Consider the following 16,584-nt stretch of genomic DNA (forward strand, 5'->3'; position numbering starts at 1 on the left):
TGTGAACAAGAGACTGCTTAGCCAAGCCGTCCAACCATGGTCCATTTTCCCACTTTCCTTTCCTCCTGTTTTGTCCTTCACACTAGGCATGGAGAAGACTGCGTTGCAAACACCCAGAACGTACTGAGGCATGTGTCTGAGCAAGCTGTCAGCTCACCGAAGTTGCCTTCTCTTCCAGCGAACCTCTAAGCCGTTTCTGGTCAACAGAGAAAGGCGCCAACATGCAGGAAAATGTGGCATCCACAGTTGTTTTCTTTCTGCTACTCTGTTTCAACGTCACCCATCTGAATGGTAAGTAAGACACGGAGCAGCTCTCTCTCATTATCTAGGTATTTCTGGAGATGAGGGAGGGACCTTCACTGTCCTCTTGCAATGCAGTTGTGATCCATGGAACTGTTTGTGTCCTCGCTGCTGCTCAGTTCTTCAGTGGCCCTGAGCACTTGCACGGACTTCTGCCCTCTGCATTTCATCTTCATTAGGGACCCCAGGGAGACAATTCTGAGGAAGAAGAGCCCTGAGTGACAGTCCCAGCTCAGTCAGTTACTAGCCATGCAGCTTTGAGCCAGCTGCTTCATATCTCTGGCTTTTCCCTTTTGTAAGGGGAAGATAATGATGTTTCCTCCATCTCAAGTGAAATAATGTTTGTGTGACAAACCTTTGACAACTGTAAAGAGACGTAGGTGTCACTGTTGCGTGCTGGGAAACAGGTTGAACCAACTCTGTATCATTTGTGTTAATTGGGGAAATAAAGTTTACCACTCACTTGGGTATGAGGGTGTTTGTGTATGTACCTGTGTACACTGAGTGGGGCTATCTCAGCGAAATCCTGTGAATGTGCTTGTGTGTTAAATTCTGTGAGTACTTGAGTACAAATGTTTCTAATATGTGTCTACATATGAGTACTTCCATGTTTGCACACTTCTGAACATACCTATCTGTGTTCATTTCTTTCTGTATGTGCTTGCATACAAATACTTGGGTGTGCACCTGTGTATGCCCATGAACACTTCTGTGTCTATGCCCTTGTGTATTTCTAACTGTGTGTGCATTTCTGGAGTTGGCTGTGTAGAGACAGATGTCGTCTTGTGCTGGTGTGTGCTTGTCTCTGTGGCCTTGTGCATTTTATAGGGACCATGAGACATCCCAGTAGCTGTACCTGTCTTCTCTAAAGTATGTGACCCACTATCATTTAACAACTTTCCCCTCATCTACTGAGTTTTCTAAAGGTGTGATTAATAACCAATGACATATGGAAGAGACATTTAAAAAGATAAAAAGGAAGACAGAGGTCAGTAAAACTCTTAATGGAAACATTAAATATAATACTCAAAGGATCAAAGGCGGTCTTAACTGGCTTCTGAGTAGAGTTATTATTGACTAATGGTTGTCTGAGGCTGTTTCTAACATATGTATATTTCATACACTCTTACCCACCTATCACTAAAAAAAAGAAATATGGGATTTCACCCTGATTACCAATACTATTTCATCCTGTGAAATTATCCTGGTGAAATAAATGTCTCTTAGTTAACAGGCAGTACTCTAAAGGTAGGCAAAGCTGTACCCTGGCCAGCCTGGAGGATTTTCACCTGATATGTGAACCAGAGTCCAGCTCAGATCCTGACTCACACCACCAATCTGCCTTCCTCAGCTCCAACCCTGATCAGCAGCCTGTTTCACCTAAGCGTCCTTCTCTCTGTCCCCAATCTCAGCACTGAGGTCACATCCCAGTATTTCTCTCTGACTGTGTGATCAGCAAGCTCTCTTCTCTGCCCCTGACTTTGTAAACAATGTGCTGCGGCATCCAGTGAGGCCAAAAAGCATAGCAGCAGGGTAGTAAAGAAGAACCTGACTGACCTTCAGTCTGGCAACGTCAGGGCAAACCCCTATGGTTATTTGCTTCCTCTTCAGACATAAGAGCTAAGAAAGAAATAATGAAAGCAGGTCACTAAGAGCTTTGAGATGAGGTGGTTGGTAGGAGCCGTAAAGACAGAACCAACTCATAACTGCCCCTCCAGTGAGTTTTCAGAGGCTGTAAATCACACAGGAAGAGGCGGTCCGTCTTGCTCCAGCAGAACAGCTGGTGAAAAGCTGAGGGCCTTTGGGCTCAAAGAGCAACTCCTTACCCACTCGACCACCCCCTTGCCATTGTGTTTGTCATAGCACCCCATTCAGACCCTCTGGCTTCCAACTCTTGGAGAATAATGATGGCTAGTAGCCAGAATCAGAGGTGATGAGGTTGGCACGGTAGAGGGCCAGCTTCAGATCTGTTAGTCATAGGGTCACGGTGAGTCGTCATCTCCATGGAACCTAACAACAACAAATAACCAGGAGAGGAGCTAACCTCTCTTCCACGTCTTGTCATCACACCTACTCCCAAAAAGAGTCACAGAATTTTTTTTTTTAAGAAAGAAAAAGCCCTTCGGCATCTTAACATAAAACAACTCAAGAAAAAGGTAGGGACTTTTTTTTTTTTAAAACAGAGCTGAAAAACAAGATTGAGAAATGAGGCAGAGAGGATGAAAATGTGGCTGATGATGCTGTCTTATGGTCAAAGACTGGATGGGCACAAGGAAACGTGAAGGGAGAAAGAATAGAGGAGAAGTTGTTGTTGTTGTTGTTGTTGGTGGTGGTGGTGGTGGTGTTAAGCAGCTATTGAGATGACTGCGATTCATAGCGACCTGCTGAACAGCACATGGAAACCGTCCCCTGTCCTGCACGTCTTCAGTCCCCACCATGCTCAATACTTGTTGCCGTTGCTGCATCAGTTCATCTCAGTGGAGGAGTGGGGGTCCTCCTATCTTGTGCTGACCTTAACACTTTTAAGTGTGACATATTTTTCCACGGATGATGCCTCCTGAAAACATGCCCAAAGTATGAGAAGATCAGAGGAGACAGATGTATTCAACCAGGCAATAGACAGGTTCTGTATGGTGAACAATAGGTCCAGGCATGGATCCACACCTTAGAATAATCCGCCATATATGGTCAAAAAGCAGCATGTGCTCAAAGATAATAGCCCAGAAGGCAGGAAGGGATAAAATGGGATTATTAATGGGAATGAAGATTAAAGGGAGGATGTGTTACATTTTCAATATTGTGATTGGTGTTATTTTTAAAATGTGTATGAATGGTTAGAGACCTCTCTAAAGTGCTAAAGTGCAAGGATGTCAGTCTGGAGACTAAGGTGTGCCTGATACAGGCCATGGTCTTTGTAATCACTTAGTATGCATCAGAGAGCTGGACAATGACTAGGTAGGATAGAAAGATAATTGATGCCTTTGAGCTGTGGTGCTGGAGAAGAGTATTGAATATACCATGGACTGCTAGGAAAACTAACAGGTTTGTCCTGGAGAAGGTGAAACCAGGCTGCTCCTTGGAGGCAAGAATTCTGAAACTTCGTCCGACATACTTTAGACATGTTGCAAGGAGGGATCAGTCCTTGGAGAGGGACAACATGCTTGGTAGGTTTGAGGAACAACACAGGAGAGGAAGACCCTCGATGATAAGGTTTGATTCAGTGACTGGGGTAATAATGGGGGCAGGTGTGTCAGAGATGGTGAGACTGGCACAGGATAGAGCAGAGTTTAGGGCTCTTGTACATACGGTCGCTATGAGTCGCAGGCGACTTGACAGCACATAACAGCAACAACTTAAATGGTTGCATGGAAACCCCATTTTCTTTTTTATACTTTCATTCAAATCTTAATGAAAAACTAAAGCACATAGAAAGAACACCGCAATCCCAGGGGTATGCGGTTCAAATCCACCAGATGCTCTGCTGGAGAAGGAGGGGACAATCTCCTCCTGTACCAGTCAGATCTGATTTGATAGTACACGTAAAAATAATACAATAAAAATTTTAAAAAAAGAAAGAACGCAGCAGCAAAACAGTCTCAAAGGGAAGATCCATGACACAGTTAAACAAGAGTCAGAAATTAATTGTTTAGAAATGGTAGGAAGAGTGGAAACCTACATGCCAAAGCGTACTCATGACTGAGTATTTACAAGATGCTTGAAGTTGAGAAGAAGTATGCTCAGATGTATGCTGGGGACAGGTGTCCACTTTCTAGACCTCCTGGGACTGTGGAAGGGCATCTACTCATCGGTGCCTGATGTCCTTCCTTGGAATATTCCCCCACCCACATGCACACATCATCCCAAAAGTCTGCCCCTGGCAAACCTACTGACATCAGGGCAGCCCACCCAAGAGTGGTTGATGGTGATGCTTTGTCACAGCTGAATACCACACCCCTGGGCATCCTCTTCCCAAGGCTTTGCGACTGAGTGGGTCGCAGGAAAATGTTTAAATGTGCCTTAATATTGACTCCACCACTGTCTGGCTTTTTCTAGGACAGTCACCTCCTGGCAAACCCAAGATATTGAAATGCCGTTCTCCAGATAAGGAAACCTTCACCTGCTGGTGGAAGCCTGGGACGGATGGAGGACTTCCTACCAATTACACCTTATCTTACCACAAGGAAGGGTAAGATGCTCTTTTATCATCCACTGCACTCCACAAGCGTGATCACACGCCCACAGACCAACATAACACCGCACCTGAGCTGGAACCATCAATGCCTACTCTGGGTTTACACCAGCCAGGCTAGTCCAAGTACGGCATTCATGCCCATATTCCATTACATCCTTGAAGAACTTTCTCAGTATGTAGATGCTTCTCAGTCACAGAACCTGTGCAGTAGTGTCAATACATTTTCTTTTTTTCAAAATATTTTCAATATTGCGACTCACACACATTGGTTGAATCCCAAGGCTATGTGTACAAGTTCCCTAAATGCTAGTTAGTTATCCACGCTCATCCAAAAATACAGTACAGTTACCAGTTGCTAGAAATTCTATTCAAACTCCTGGTCACTCCGTGTGTTTCAGGGTAGTCCAGCTCTTCATAGAGTTTTTAATGGTTGTGATCTTTTAGAAGTGGATCACCAGACCTTTCTTCCAAGTCACATCTGAGTGGGTCCCACCTGCCAGTCATTTATTTTTTGGTTGGTAGCCAAAGGCTGAAACATGTGTACCCTCCAGGGACTCCATTTAAATAGAAAATAAGCCATAATTGTTTCAGCTCATGGTGACCTCATATAGATGAGTTGCTTTGTGTTTTCCAATGGCTCTACTTTTAAAAGTAAGTTACCAGCTGTTCTTAAGAGGAACCTCAGGTAGGCCTGGAACCTCCAGTCTTTGGGTTAACATCCTAACTCATCGTTTTCACTTTGTATTTGAAAAGTGTCATATATTTCTTGGCAGCATATTAACCTTTAAATCTTGTTTCATGCCCAAGAAAATAAACAGGAGGGGAGAAGGTGGTGAATTTTGCTCAACTAATTTTTACTCCAACAGCTATGATTTCCTAGACTGCCTGTTTGGGGGGGGAGGTAAAATTGCAATTGAAGCCAAAGAAGATTGTTTGTGTGGGCATTTTGCTGCACTGTCTAAAAATTGCCTAGAAATTCTGGGAGGGCCACATCCTTCCTAGATGAACAAAATATACAGCCACTGATGCAAACAGCTGGTCCACCATTTTCCAAAAGCACACTTTTTTTCCAAGCTGAAAAAAAATAAAAGAGTCCAAGAGCAACAGTTCGCACACATAGTTGTCTTCCCACCTGGGATGCCGACACACAGTGTGTAAACAGGTTTCAGGAATGCAGACTAGCAAATACCATTGCCTACACCTCAACCCCTGTGCACCGTGTCCTGCACTGAGGCTTCTGAGCCCCCTGAGCCTGAAATTCTTTCTTTCAAAATCACTTCACTTTTGTTGCCTTGGTGCAATCTGAAATAAACCAACATCCACTTCTCTTCTCTTGAAACTGTTGGCATTTTTAACAATGAAACATGACTCAACACATGTTGTTGTTGTTATTGATTGCCTTCGAGTCAAGTGACCCTATGAACAAAAGGCCTGAAGCCCCTCTACAACTATTGACATTTATCAAAGTTCATAGAGGTTACAGAGACATGTCATTTAGAAAGTGAATACCACTCCTACTTCCAAACACATACATGCTGTAATGCTATGCTGTGTGTTAGCCCACTGTGTGTCTGCAGGTTCAAGTGAGAACCACATCAAGGGGTCCTGGGCATGGCAGTACCTTGACCATTGAAAGTTCACGTGGTTCTTGTCAGGGAGCACAGGTCACAAGGTCCACAGAAACCTCGAGAAGGGAAGGACTAGTGAGAAGCTGAGTAAGTTGTTGCACGCCATCATCAAGTCAATTCCAACTCATGTTGACTTTCCATTGGGGGGTGCCAGGACTGTGAAACTTTAAAGAAGAGATTGTCCATCTTTCTTCCACGTAGCAGTATGTGGCTTGTAACGGAGGCTATAAATTGCACAGGAGGAGATTGGCCACCTCAGAAACCCAGTAGAGGGTCAACTATGAGTGGTTCCAACGTGATGTCAGTGAGAGAATCCTCAAAAGCCTGTGTTAATGGTCTTTGTATTTCTTTTTTAATTGATGCTTAACAATTCATTGCAGAGATGCAATCATCTATGACTGTCCAGACTACATAACAGGAGGCCCCAACTCCTGTTACTTTAACAAGAAGTACACTTCCATGTGGAGAGTTTACATCATCAATGTCAATGCCACTAATGAGATGGGAAGCAGTTCTTCAGATCCATATTACATAGATGTGACATACATAGGTAAGACGAAGGGTGTGGGAGGAGGAAAGTGTGACTGTTATTTGTTTACCCAAACTCCATTTGCGTCTTCTGGGCTTTGGGATGAATTCTGAGAAGATAAAATTATATGGATGGGGTGGAAGGTTTAATCATAGGATCACACTATTTGATGAGTGGGGGGGTGGTGAAGGAAATGGGAAAGATTTAGTGTGTAATGGTTTTGAACTTTGTAAATAAACCAGTATAAAATAAAAACAAAATACTGGGAAAAAATAAATATGAAAAAACTTGTTATTTCAACATGTGCAACTTAGTGATGTTAATGGCATTCATCCTGGTGGACGACCATTATCCTCTGTGCTTTTCAGTTTTCCATAATCTGTAACAGAAGCTTGGTGCCCACTAAGCTGTGGCTGTCCCATTCCTCATCCCTGTGCCTTTGTAACCACTAATAAACTTTGTCCTATGTGCAAAAAAAGGAAAAACATCAAAATTATATTATTCACAATTTTAACTGAGCTTAGACTATTTTTGTTAAGTTCATCATTTATGTCAGTGCAGTTGGTCTTTGGGATGCTTGGCTTCATGTGTTCCCTTGACTTTGACCCAATTCTTTTCCACATGGTTGTTGTTTCATGCTGTCAAGTTGTGACTCATAACGACCCTTGTAGGAGGCTCTATTCAAACATTCTTGTCAAACATTCCCCCTTGCATTCCCCTTATAGCTGATATTCACTTCTTCTGTAGCAGGGTATAATACCTTTCACCTCATGAAAAAAATAGAACAGCTCCATAGAATAGCAGCTTTCAGAAGGGGATTGTGTGATTCTGGGCTCACCTATATCACTCAGATTGCTTAGCCCAAATTTCCTTTTGCTTCTTGCCGCTGAATCTTCTTACCAATTGAAGTTACCATCCCACAAAGAATTAGGGTGAAAATAGAGGTCCTTTAGCAGCAGGCTAAAAGCCAAGATCACAAATACAATGTTTGGAGATGTCATTTGCCAAGGAAAACAAAGATAAGCTGACAGCTGCTTCTTGCTTTACATGATCAACATTGTGCTGCAAGAAAACTACGAATAACAGTTGTTGTTGCTATTGTTGTTGTTGTTGTCACCATCGTCGTTGTTGTTCTGTGCCATCAAGTCACCTGCAATTCGTAGAAACCCTATGTACAACAGCCCTAAACCCTTGCTTGTCCTGTGCCAGTCTCACTGTCTCAGTCCACCTCATAGAGGGTCTTCCCCTCCTGCACTGTACCTCCACCCTCCCAAGCATGATGTCCCTGTCTAAAGACTGGTCCCTCCTTGCAACATGTCCAAAGTATGTCAAACAAAACCTCAGAATCCTTGCCTCCAAGGAGCAACCCAGTTTAACCCTCTCCAGAATGAACCTGTTTGTTCTCCTAGCAGTCCATGGTACATTCAGTACTCTTCTCAAGCACCACAGCTCAAAGGCATCAATTCACCCATCAAATTAACTCCATACTCAGAGCAGGCCTATGTACAACAGTACAAACCCCTGCCTGATCCTGCAACATCCACAGTATCTTAAGTCCATTGTTGCAACCACTATGTCAGTCAATCTCCTTGAGGGTTTTCCTCTGACCCTCTAAGGATCTCCTGCTTTTCCAAACTTGGTGTTATTTCCCCAGGGACTATTCCCTCCTGATAATATAACCAAAGCACATGAGAAAAAGCCTTAACATCCTCACTTCTAAGGAGCCAACTTGCTGCACTCCTTCCAAGACCTATGTGCTCTTTTGCCAGCTCATGGGATAGCCAATACTTTTTTATTCAATACAGATCTTCTCCAACGTCAGCACCACAATTCAAAGGCTTAGATTCTCCTTCAGTCTTTCTTCTTTGTTGTTCAGATCTTATATGCATATGCAGTTTAATGGGTACACCTTAATCCCCAAAGTGGCCTCTTTGCATTTTAACACTTTTGAAAGAGGTCTTTTGGTGCAGATTTGCACAGAGTAACACATTGTTTAATTTCTTGTGTATATTACTTCCATGGACACTAATTGTGTTTCCAAGTAAAATAAAATTCTTTACAACTTCAATCTTCTACCCTTTTCTCTTGATGTTGTCTATTGGTACAATTGTGAGCATTTTTTGTTTTCTTTATGCTGAGGTACAACCCAGACTAGAGACTATATAGTCTTGAACTTCATCAATAAATGCTTCAGGATTTCATTTTCTTTCAGCAAATTGTGAAGCTGTGTTATCTGCATATCACAGGTTGTTGATGAATGTTCCTCCACTCCAGATGCCATGTTCTTCTTCATAGAGTCCAGCTTCTTAGATTATTTGTTCAGCATACAGATTGAGTGGGTAGGGAGAAAGGATATGACCCTGATTTTGACCTATCACCCAGTATCCCCTTGTCCTGTTGGAATAGCTGTTTCTTGGTCTATGTACAGGTTCCACATGAACACAATTAAGTGTTCTAGAATTCTCATTCTTCGCAATGTTATCCATAATTAATTATGACCTATGCAGTCAAATGTCTTGGTTTAGTCACTAAAACAGAAGTAAACATCTTTCTCATCTTCTCTGCTTTCCATTAAGCATAATTGTAGTGGTTTATCCAAATGAGCAGAGATGACAAAGGAGAATCCTAGACAAGAGATTCACTGCCCTGTTAGTGTGGTGAACAGTAGTGGGTGGTGTGTTGCCTTGATACTATGTTTTGGCAGCAGTATTCAAATGCCAGGAGAGAGAGTGACCCATGGTGGACAGGGTTCAGCAGAAGTTTCCAGACTAAGAACAGGAAGAAGGACCTAATAATTTACTTCTTTAAAAACTGGCCAATGAAAAACTCCTGAAAAGCAATGGAACATTTTTCAACACACTGTCCAAAGATTAGCCCCTCAGATTAGTTGACGCTCGGGGTATGACGAAGGAAGAACTGCTTTCTCAAAGATTACCTTAGTGACTAGAGTTGTTTGAAACATCATTTGTGATGTAACATGACTCAAAATGAGAAGGAACAGCTGCAGATATCCATTAATAATCAAAATATGTCATGTACAAAGAGTGAATCTAGGAAAATTAGAGGTCTTCAAAATGAATCAGATCAATATCCTAGGTATCAGTGAGCTGAGTACTTCATGGCCACTTTTTAATCAAACATTCATATGGACTGATATGTTGAAATTGACAAATTGAAAAGGAATGGCATCACATTTATTGTGTGAAAAAAATTCAAAATTCATCCTGAAGTATAGCATTGTAAGATAGAAGAATATCCATATGCCTGCAAGGAAGATCAATTGCTACAACTATTCTTCAAATTTATGTAGGAAAAATTAACAGCAAAGATGAAGAAACTGAAAAATTTTAACAACTTCTTCAGTCTGAAAATAATCAATCATGCAATCAAGATGTGTAGATAATCACTGGTGATTGAAATGTCAGAGTTAGAAACAAAGATGGATCAGCAGTTAGAAAATATTACTTAGGAAATGGGAAAAGTTCTGGACACTGTGTGATAGAATTTTGTACTAAGAATGGTTTGTTCACAGCCAATATAGTCTTCAACAACATGAATAGTAATTATAAACATGGATATGCTGTTGTTGTTGATGACTGCCGTCAAGTCAAGCTCAACTCATAGTGACTCTACGAGCCAAAGGCCTAAAGCCTTTCTATAATTGTTGTCATTTATCAAAGTTCATAGAGTTTTCAGGGGCATGTTGTTTAGGAAGTGGATGCCACTCCTGATTCCAAACCTATCTTCAACTGAAAGCTCCACCAAACACCAGTTCCACTAATGGCATTTGACACCCCAGTGGCACAAGGTTCAGCATCACAGCAACTCCAGATTACCTCAGTACAGCAGTTTGACAGAAGAGTGCTATAACATTTAGAAGAATGTTCCTCCAAAATACAATAACAACCAACTTTTAAATACAAAGGCCCTCCTCGAGATCTTGTTGACTCTAAACATGAGGCTTAAATAAAACAGCAACCAATAGAGTATGTTGGGTTTGTTATGTGCCATTAAGTTGCCTGTGATATATAGTAACCCTATGTGCAGCAGCTCTGGCATAGCAGAGAAAATACACACAAATCAAGTCAGCTTGTAGAATTGTTTAGGGGTTCACATTATCATTTCTGCTGGATTGTAATGAGCACTATGATTATGTTTGGCTGAAAGCAACGGATCCTAGAAATATGTTTACGTATGTTTAGTGCCAAAGGCATCTGACTGTGTGGGTCATAATAAATCATGGGTAACATTGCAAAGAATGGGAATTCCAGAACAGTTAATTTTTAGAAAGAGATGATGCAGAAGTTCAATCTCATCAGTCAGAACAAGACTGGGAGCTAACTGTAGAACAGACCATCAGTTACCTATATGTGTATTCAAACTGAAGCTGAAGAAAATAAAAATAAGTCCCAAGAGCGAAAATAAGACATTGAGTATATTCCCCCTGAGCTCATAAGCCATCTGAAGGCTCGATGTGTTGAACATCAATGACTACAAACTAGATGAATCATAACACTTTATCAAGACATCATACATGGAAAAAAGAAAATGGTGTTAAAAGGAAAGAAATGAAAGACAAAAATGGATATCAGAAGACACTCTGAAATGTATTCTTACATAGAATAGCTAAAGAGAATCCAAGAAATGGTGAAATCAAAGAGCAGAACAGAAAAATCTCAAAGAGCAGCTGGTGAAGACACTGTAAAGTATAAAATGTGCAAAGCCTGGAATTAGAAAGCTAGAAGAGAAGAACATACTCAACATTTCTCACACTGAGAGAATGGAAGAAAAGGTCAAGCACTGAGTTGCAATACTGCAAGAATCAAAGAAGAGGCATAAAAATATTGGTGTATGAGACCTTCTAAAGATTGTGTGTATCAAAAACTTTTTCCAACAGGGTGGAAAAAACCTACCAAATGGGAACAAACATTTGGCAATACCATCTCAGACAAGAGTCTCATAATGCAAGTTTACAGAATACTCCTGGGCCTCCACAAGAAAAAGACTGATAATCCAATTACAAAATGGGCAAAAGACATGGAAAGAATCTTCACAGCGGAGGATATTCAAATGGCCAAGAGACACAACAGAATAAATGCTCCAGATCACTGGCAATAAGAGAAATGCAAATCAAAACCACAATGGGATACTATCTCACTCCAGTAACAGTGACAAAGTTTAACAAGACAGCAAGCAATAAATGTTGGAGAGGATGTGGTAAGATAGGAACATTGTTGGTGGGATTATAAAATGGTACAATCACTCTGGAAGGCATTTTGACATTTCCTCAAAAACCTGAATGTAGAAATTCCATATGACCCAGCTATTCCACTCCTTGAAATATGTTGTTGTTATGTGCCGTCGAGTCCCCAGAAAAAGAGAACTGAGGCACAAATGGAGACTTGTATATTAATGTTTGTAGCATTATTGACCATTGTAGGAACATGGAAACAGTCCATATGTCCAAACACAAACAAATGGTTTGAGAAATCATGGTATATTCACACAATTGAATACTATGCAGCATGCAGGAGCTATGATTTTGTAAATTACTACCTAACTTGGGAGGGACTGGAGAGCATTATGTTGAGTGAACTAACTCAGTCCCACAAGGACAAATACTGTATAAAACCTTTATTGTATAATGAGTATGAGGATCCAAGCATGGGTGGCGCAGAGAAGAATGGAAGCAGAGGGATGAGGATGGGCAGGGGTGGTGGTGTTAATCATAGGTTTGTATAGTTTGATGGGGTGGGGGGGGTGAATGAAATGGGAAAGATCTGGTGTGAAAAACAATGTACTAGAACTTTGTAAATAAACCAGCATAAAATTAAAAAAAGAGGTGTTGCTAAGCTAAAAATAATAATAATAATTAATTATATTCCTAATGAACAAGACCATAAAATAGCTACCCTTGCCAACTAAAAAATGGCATTTAAAATCAAGTGGATTAATTAGTAATGAGTTTTAAAAGCAAATCTAGGACACACATACATGCATATGTACCTATGGTCAATAAAGTATTTGTAGAATATTATTTGTCACCAATAGGTGATGATGATTCACAGAAGGAAAAATTGGTCTTTGCTTTCAAAAACTCCACAGTCATAATAAAAAGAGATAAGTACAGTGACACTGTAAGAGGCAAGGGAGGGGCTAAACAGAAGCTAGGAAAGTACTTGCACCACGCACAAAACTTAAATGTGTACAAGACCATTATTGTAGATATAAAAAGATAGCTAGTCAGTTTGAGGACTAAGGTGCATCTGATTCTGGTTGTAGTCTTTCCAATTACTAGCTATGCATCCAAGGCCTGAATACAGGACAATGAATAGGAATCACAGAAAAAGAATTGTTTCCTTTGAGCACTGTTGTTGGAGAAGAGCCCTGAACATCATGGACAGCCAAGAGAACAAACAAATATGTCTTGGAGATGATGCAACCAGAGTGCTCTTTGGAATGATGAGGCTTCACCTCACATACTTTCGACATGTTGCTCAGAAGAGTTATGCTTTGGAAAAGAACATGATATTGGGAATGATGGAGGATTGGTGAAGGAGAGGAAGACCCTCAACTAGGTAGATTGACATGGTGACTGCTGGAATGGGCTCTTGTGTGTCAGGAAGTGTGAAGATGGTGCAGAACAGGACAAGATGCAGATCTTTTGTTCATAGGGTCACTATGACTCATACTCAATTCGATGGCACCTAACAACAAGAAGTAAAAAAAAAAAAAAGAGAGATGTAAAGAATTGCATTTTTAAAAAATCAATCAGTGTTTAACCATGTGAGAAGTACTGTGGGATCATAAGCCAAGGGACTTGGAGGAAGAGTTGCCAGGTTCCAGATGCACTTAAAACATCAGCTACTTTCTCAAAAAGATGCAAATAGAAATTTGACCCAGCAATTCCACTACTGGTAATATACCTCAAAGAAACCATACCCACCAGCCAAGCAGACATATGCACAACCATGTTTATTTTGCGGCTTTGTTCACAATAGCAAGAAGTTGGAAACAACCCAAGTGCCCATCAACAAATGAATGGATAGAGAAGCTGTGGTATATTCACACAATAGAATACTATGCTTTATTGAAAAGCAAGGAACTCAAGGAATATTATACAAAATGGGTGGACAAAATGGGAGGACATTATGCTGAGTGAAATATCTCAGCCACAAAAGGAGAAATACTGCATAGTGCCACTGCTGTAAAATGGGATTTACATTGTGGTTGGGAGAAGACTGAAAAAGATGGGATAAATTATGTATACTGCATTGAAACAGATGAGGGAGAAAACTGTTTAAAAGGGATATATGATTAGGTATTATTGTCATGACAGGAGTCCAGAACTAAGGCTGCATAGTGGAGTGGACTTGGGGAGGGAGGGCTGTATAACAATGAAAAAATTTTTCTTTTACTTTTCAAAGAGAAGAACGAAATGGAGGTGGAGGTTGGGCAGGGAGAAAAGTGCAACAAAGAATGGAAATCCAAAGTTTCTGTAAACTTTCATTAAAATTAATAAAAAAAATTTTAAAAAATCAGCTACAAATAAAGCTACAGGAATTGACAGAATATCATTTGAGATGTTTCACTAGGATACAAAGCTGGAAGCATTTGTTCATCTATGCAAAGAAATTTGATAGATAGCTATGTGGCCAACAATACAAAATTGATCCACATTGTATTCCATTTGAAGGATAATCCAACATAATGAATGCAGAAATTATTAAAAAAATGTTATTAATATCATGTGCAAGTAAAAGGTTTCTGAAGAACATTAAAAAATTGTTAAATCAATACATCAATGGGAACTGTCACAAATTCAAGCCATTTTCAGAAGAGGATGTGACATGGATAATATCAGTGCTGATATCAAGTAGATCTTGGCCAAAAGCAGAGAATACCAGAAAGATGTTTATCTGTATTTGATTCATTTTAAAAGCTGTTCAGCTGTGTGAATCAAAGCATGTTATGGATAATGTTGATAAGAATGAGCAATTTAGAACACTTAAAGAAGTCTCATGAAGGGCAAAAAGGTAGTTGTTCAACATAACAAGGAGATACTGCATGGTTTAAAATCAAGAAACACATGGCCATGGTTGGATCCTTTCATGATACTTTTTCAATCTGTTTGTGGAGAAGATAATTGGAGAAGCTGGACTAACTATATATTATCCATATTGTCCATGCCAGTCCAACTAAAGACAAATTGGTGCCTATGGATTATGGTGTTTACAAGGAACATTGAATATACCATGGACTTTCAGAAGAATGAATACATCTATTTTTTAAAAGAATCCAGTCAGAATCCTGCTTTCAAAAGAGAAGGGTGAGGCCTTGCCTTGCATACTTTGGGCATGTTATCAGGAGATACCAGTCCCTGGAAAAGGACATCAAGCTTGGCAAGGTAGAGGATCAGTGAAAAAGAGAAAGACCTTCAACAGGATGGGTTGATACAAGGGCTGCAACAATGAACTTAAACATGGCAGTAGTTTTGAAACAATTACTGGACTGAGCAATGCTTTATTCTGTTTGAATACTGTAGTGACAAGGCAGATTCAACTGAACTGTGCTTGAAACAATAACACAAAATACCTCATGCAAGAAATAATTTACCAACTCTAAGTTTATACTAAGGGAGTTTTGGTGTCATAATGGCCAGAAGCTGTGCTGCAATCCGAAGGCACGAGGTTTGAATCCTCAAGCTGCTCCATGGGAGAAGGATGGGCAATCTCCTCCCATGAGATTAACTGCCTCTGAAAACCCACTGGAGGGTCAGCTATGGGTCACTTCTGACTCAACGGTACACAACAACAATAAGGTTGTTCTAGATTTTTTAATTTAATACAGTCTAAATATACACATTAACTTAGTAAGTTTTTGTTGTTCTTGTTAGGTGCTGTTGAGCTCAGTACAATTCTAAGAAACCCTATGAAAAAGAGGCCTGAGCCCTGTCCTATCCCGTGCCATGCTTATCATTTCTCACACACTTGAGCCCATTGCTGCAGTCACTGTGCCAATCCAAGGTAGCATCGACACTGTATCATTTCTCCATACCTACCCAATCTATATGCTGAGCAAATACTTTGATAAGTTAACTCTAAGAAGAAAAATTTGACATCAGCATAGGAGGAAGGCTCACCAACAATATGTATTATGCAGATGACACAATCTTGCTTATTGAAAGTGAGAATGACTTGAAGTTCTTACTATAGAAGATCAACGACTATAGCCTTCAATATGGATTACATCTCAAAATCAAGAATACAAAATCCTCACCACTGAACCAATAGGCAACATCATGACAGATCGAGAAAAGATTGACATTGTCAAGGATTTCATCTTGCTTGTATCCTCAAATTAACACCCTTGGCACCAGCAGTAAGGAAATCAAAAGACATGTCATATTGAGAAAGTTTGCTATTAAAGACCTCTCCAAAGCACTGAGGAGTAAGGATGTTGATTTGAAGACTAAAATGTGCCTGATTCAACAAAAGCCTTTCACTCACTTGCTATGTATTTGAGAGCTGGACAATGAATAAGGATGACAGATGAAGAATTGATGCCTCTGAGCTATGGTGTTACAGAAAAGTACTATATGTCCCATAGATTGCCAAAAGAACAAATACCTTGGAGGAGGAGCAGCCAGAGTGCTCCTTGGAGGTAAGGATGGCAAAACTTTGCTTCAAATACTTCGGCCACACTGTGAGAAGGTGGAAAGGGACATCAAAGCCTAGAAAGGTGGAGGGTCACAAAATAGAAGATGACCCTCAATGAGCCACATTGATACAGTGACTGCAGCAATGGACTCAAATCTGTCACAGATGATGAGGATGGTACAGGATAGACAGGGTTCAGATCTGCTGTCTGTAGGCTCACTATCAGTCATACTCAACTGGACAGCACATAATAACAACAACAACAACTATATATAT

General features: G+C 40.5%; 1 protein-coding gene across 1 annotated transcript in view; it reads left to right on the top strand.

Annotated features, from left to right (window-relative positions):
* The first annotated feature begins 221 nt into the window (after positions 1–221).
* The window catches only part of LOC102869732 (prolactin receptor-like), a 33,186-nt gene continuing 16,823 nt past the window's right edge, over positions 222–16,584 (top strand). The window contains exons 1-3 of the mRNA XM_006902125.1: positions 222–291; positions 4,354–4,486; positions 6,501–6,670. Coding sequence (XP_006902187.1) covers positions 222–291; positions 4,354–4,486; positions 6,501–6,670 — 373 coding nt within the window. The remainder of the gene's footprint in view (positions 292–4,353; positions 4,487–6,500; positions 6,671–16,584) is intronic.

Source organism: Elephantulus edwardii, unplaced genomic scaffold (assembly GCF_000299155.1).
Source record: "Elephantulus edwardii isolate Elephantulus edwardi_28Jun2011 unplaced genomic scaffold, EleEdw1.0 scaffold00370, whole genome shotgun sequence".
Classification (NCBI taxonomy): domain Eukaryota; kingdom Metazoa; phylum Chordata; class Mammalia; order Macroscelidea; family Macroscelididae; genus Elephantulus; species Elephantulus edwardii.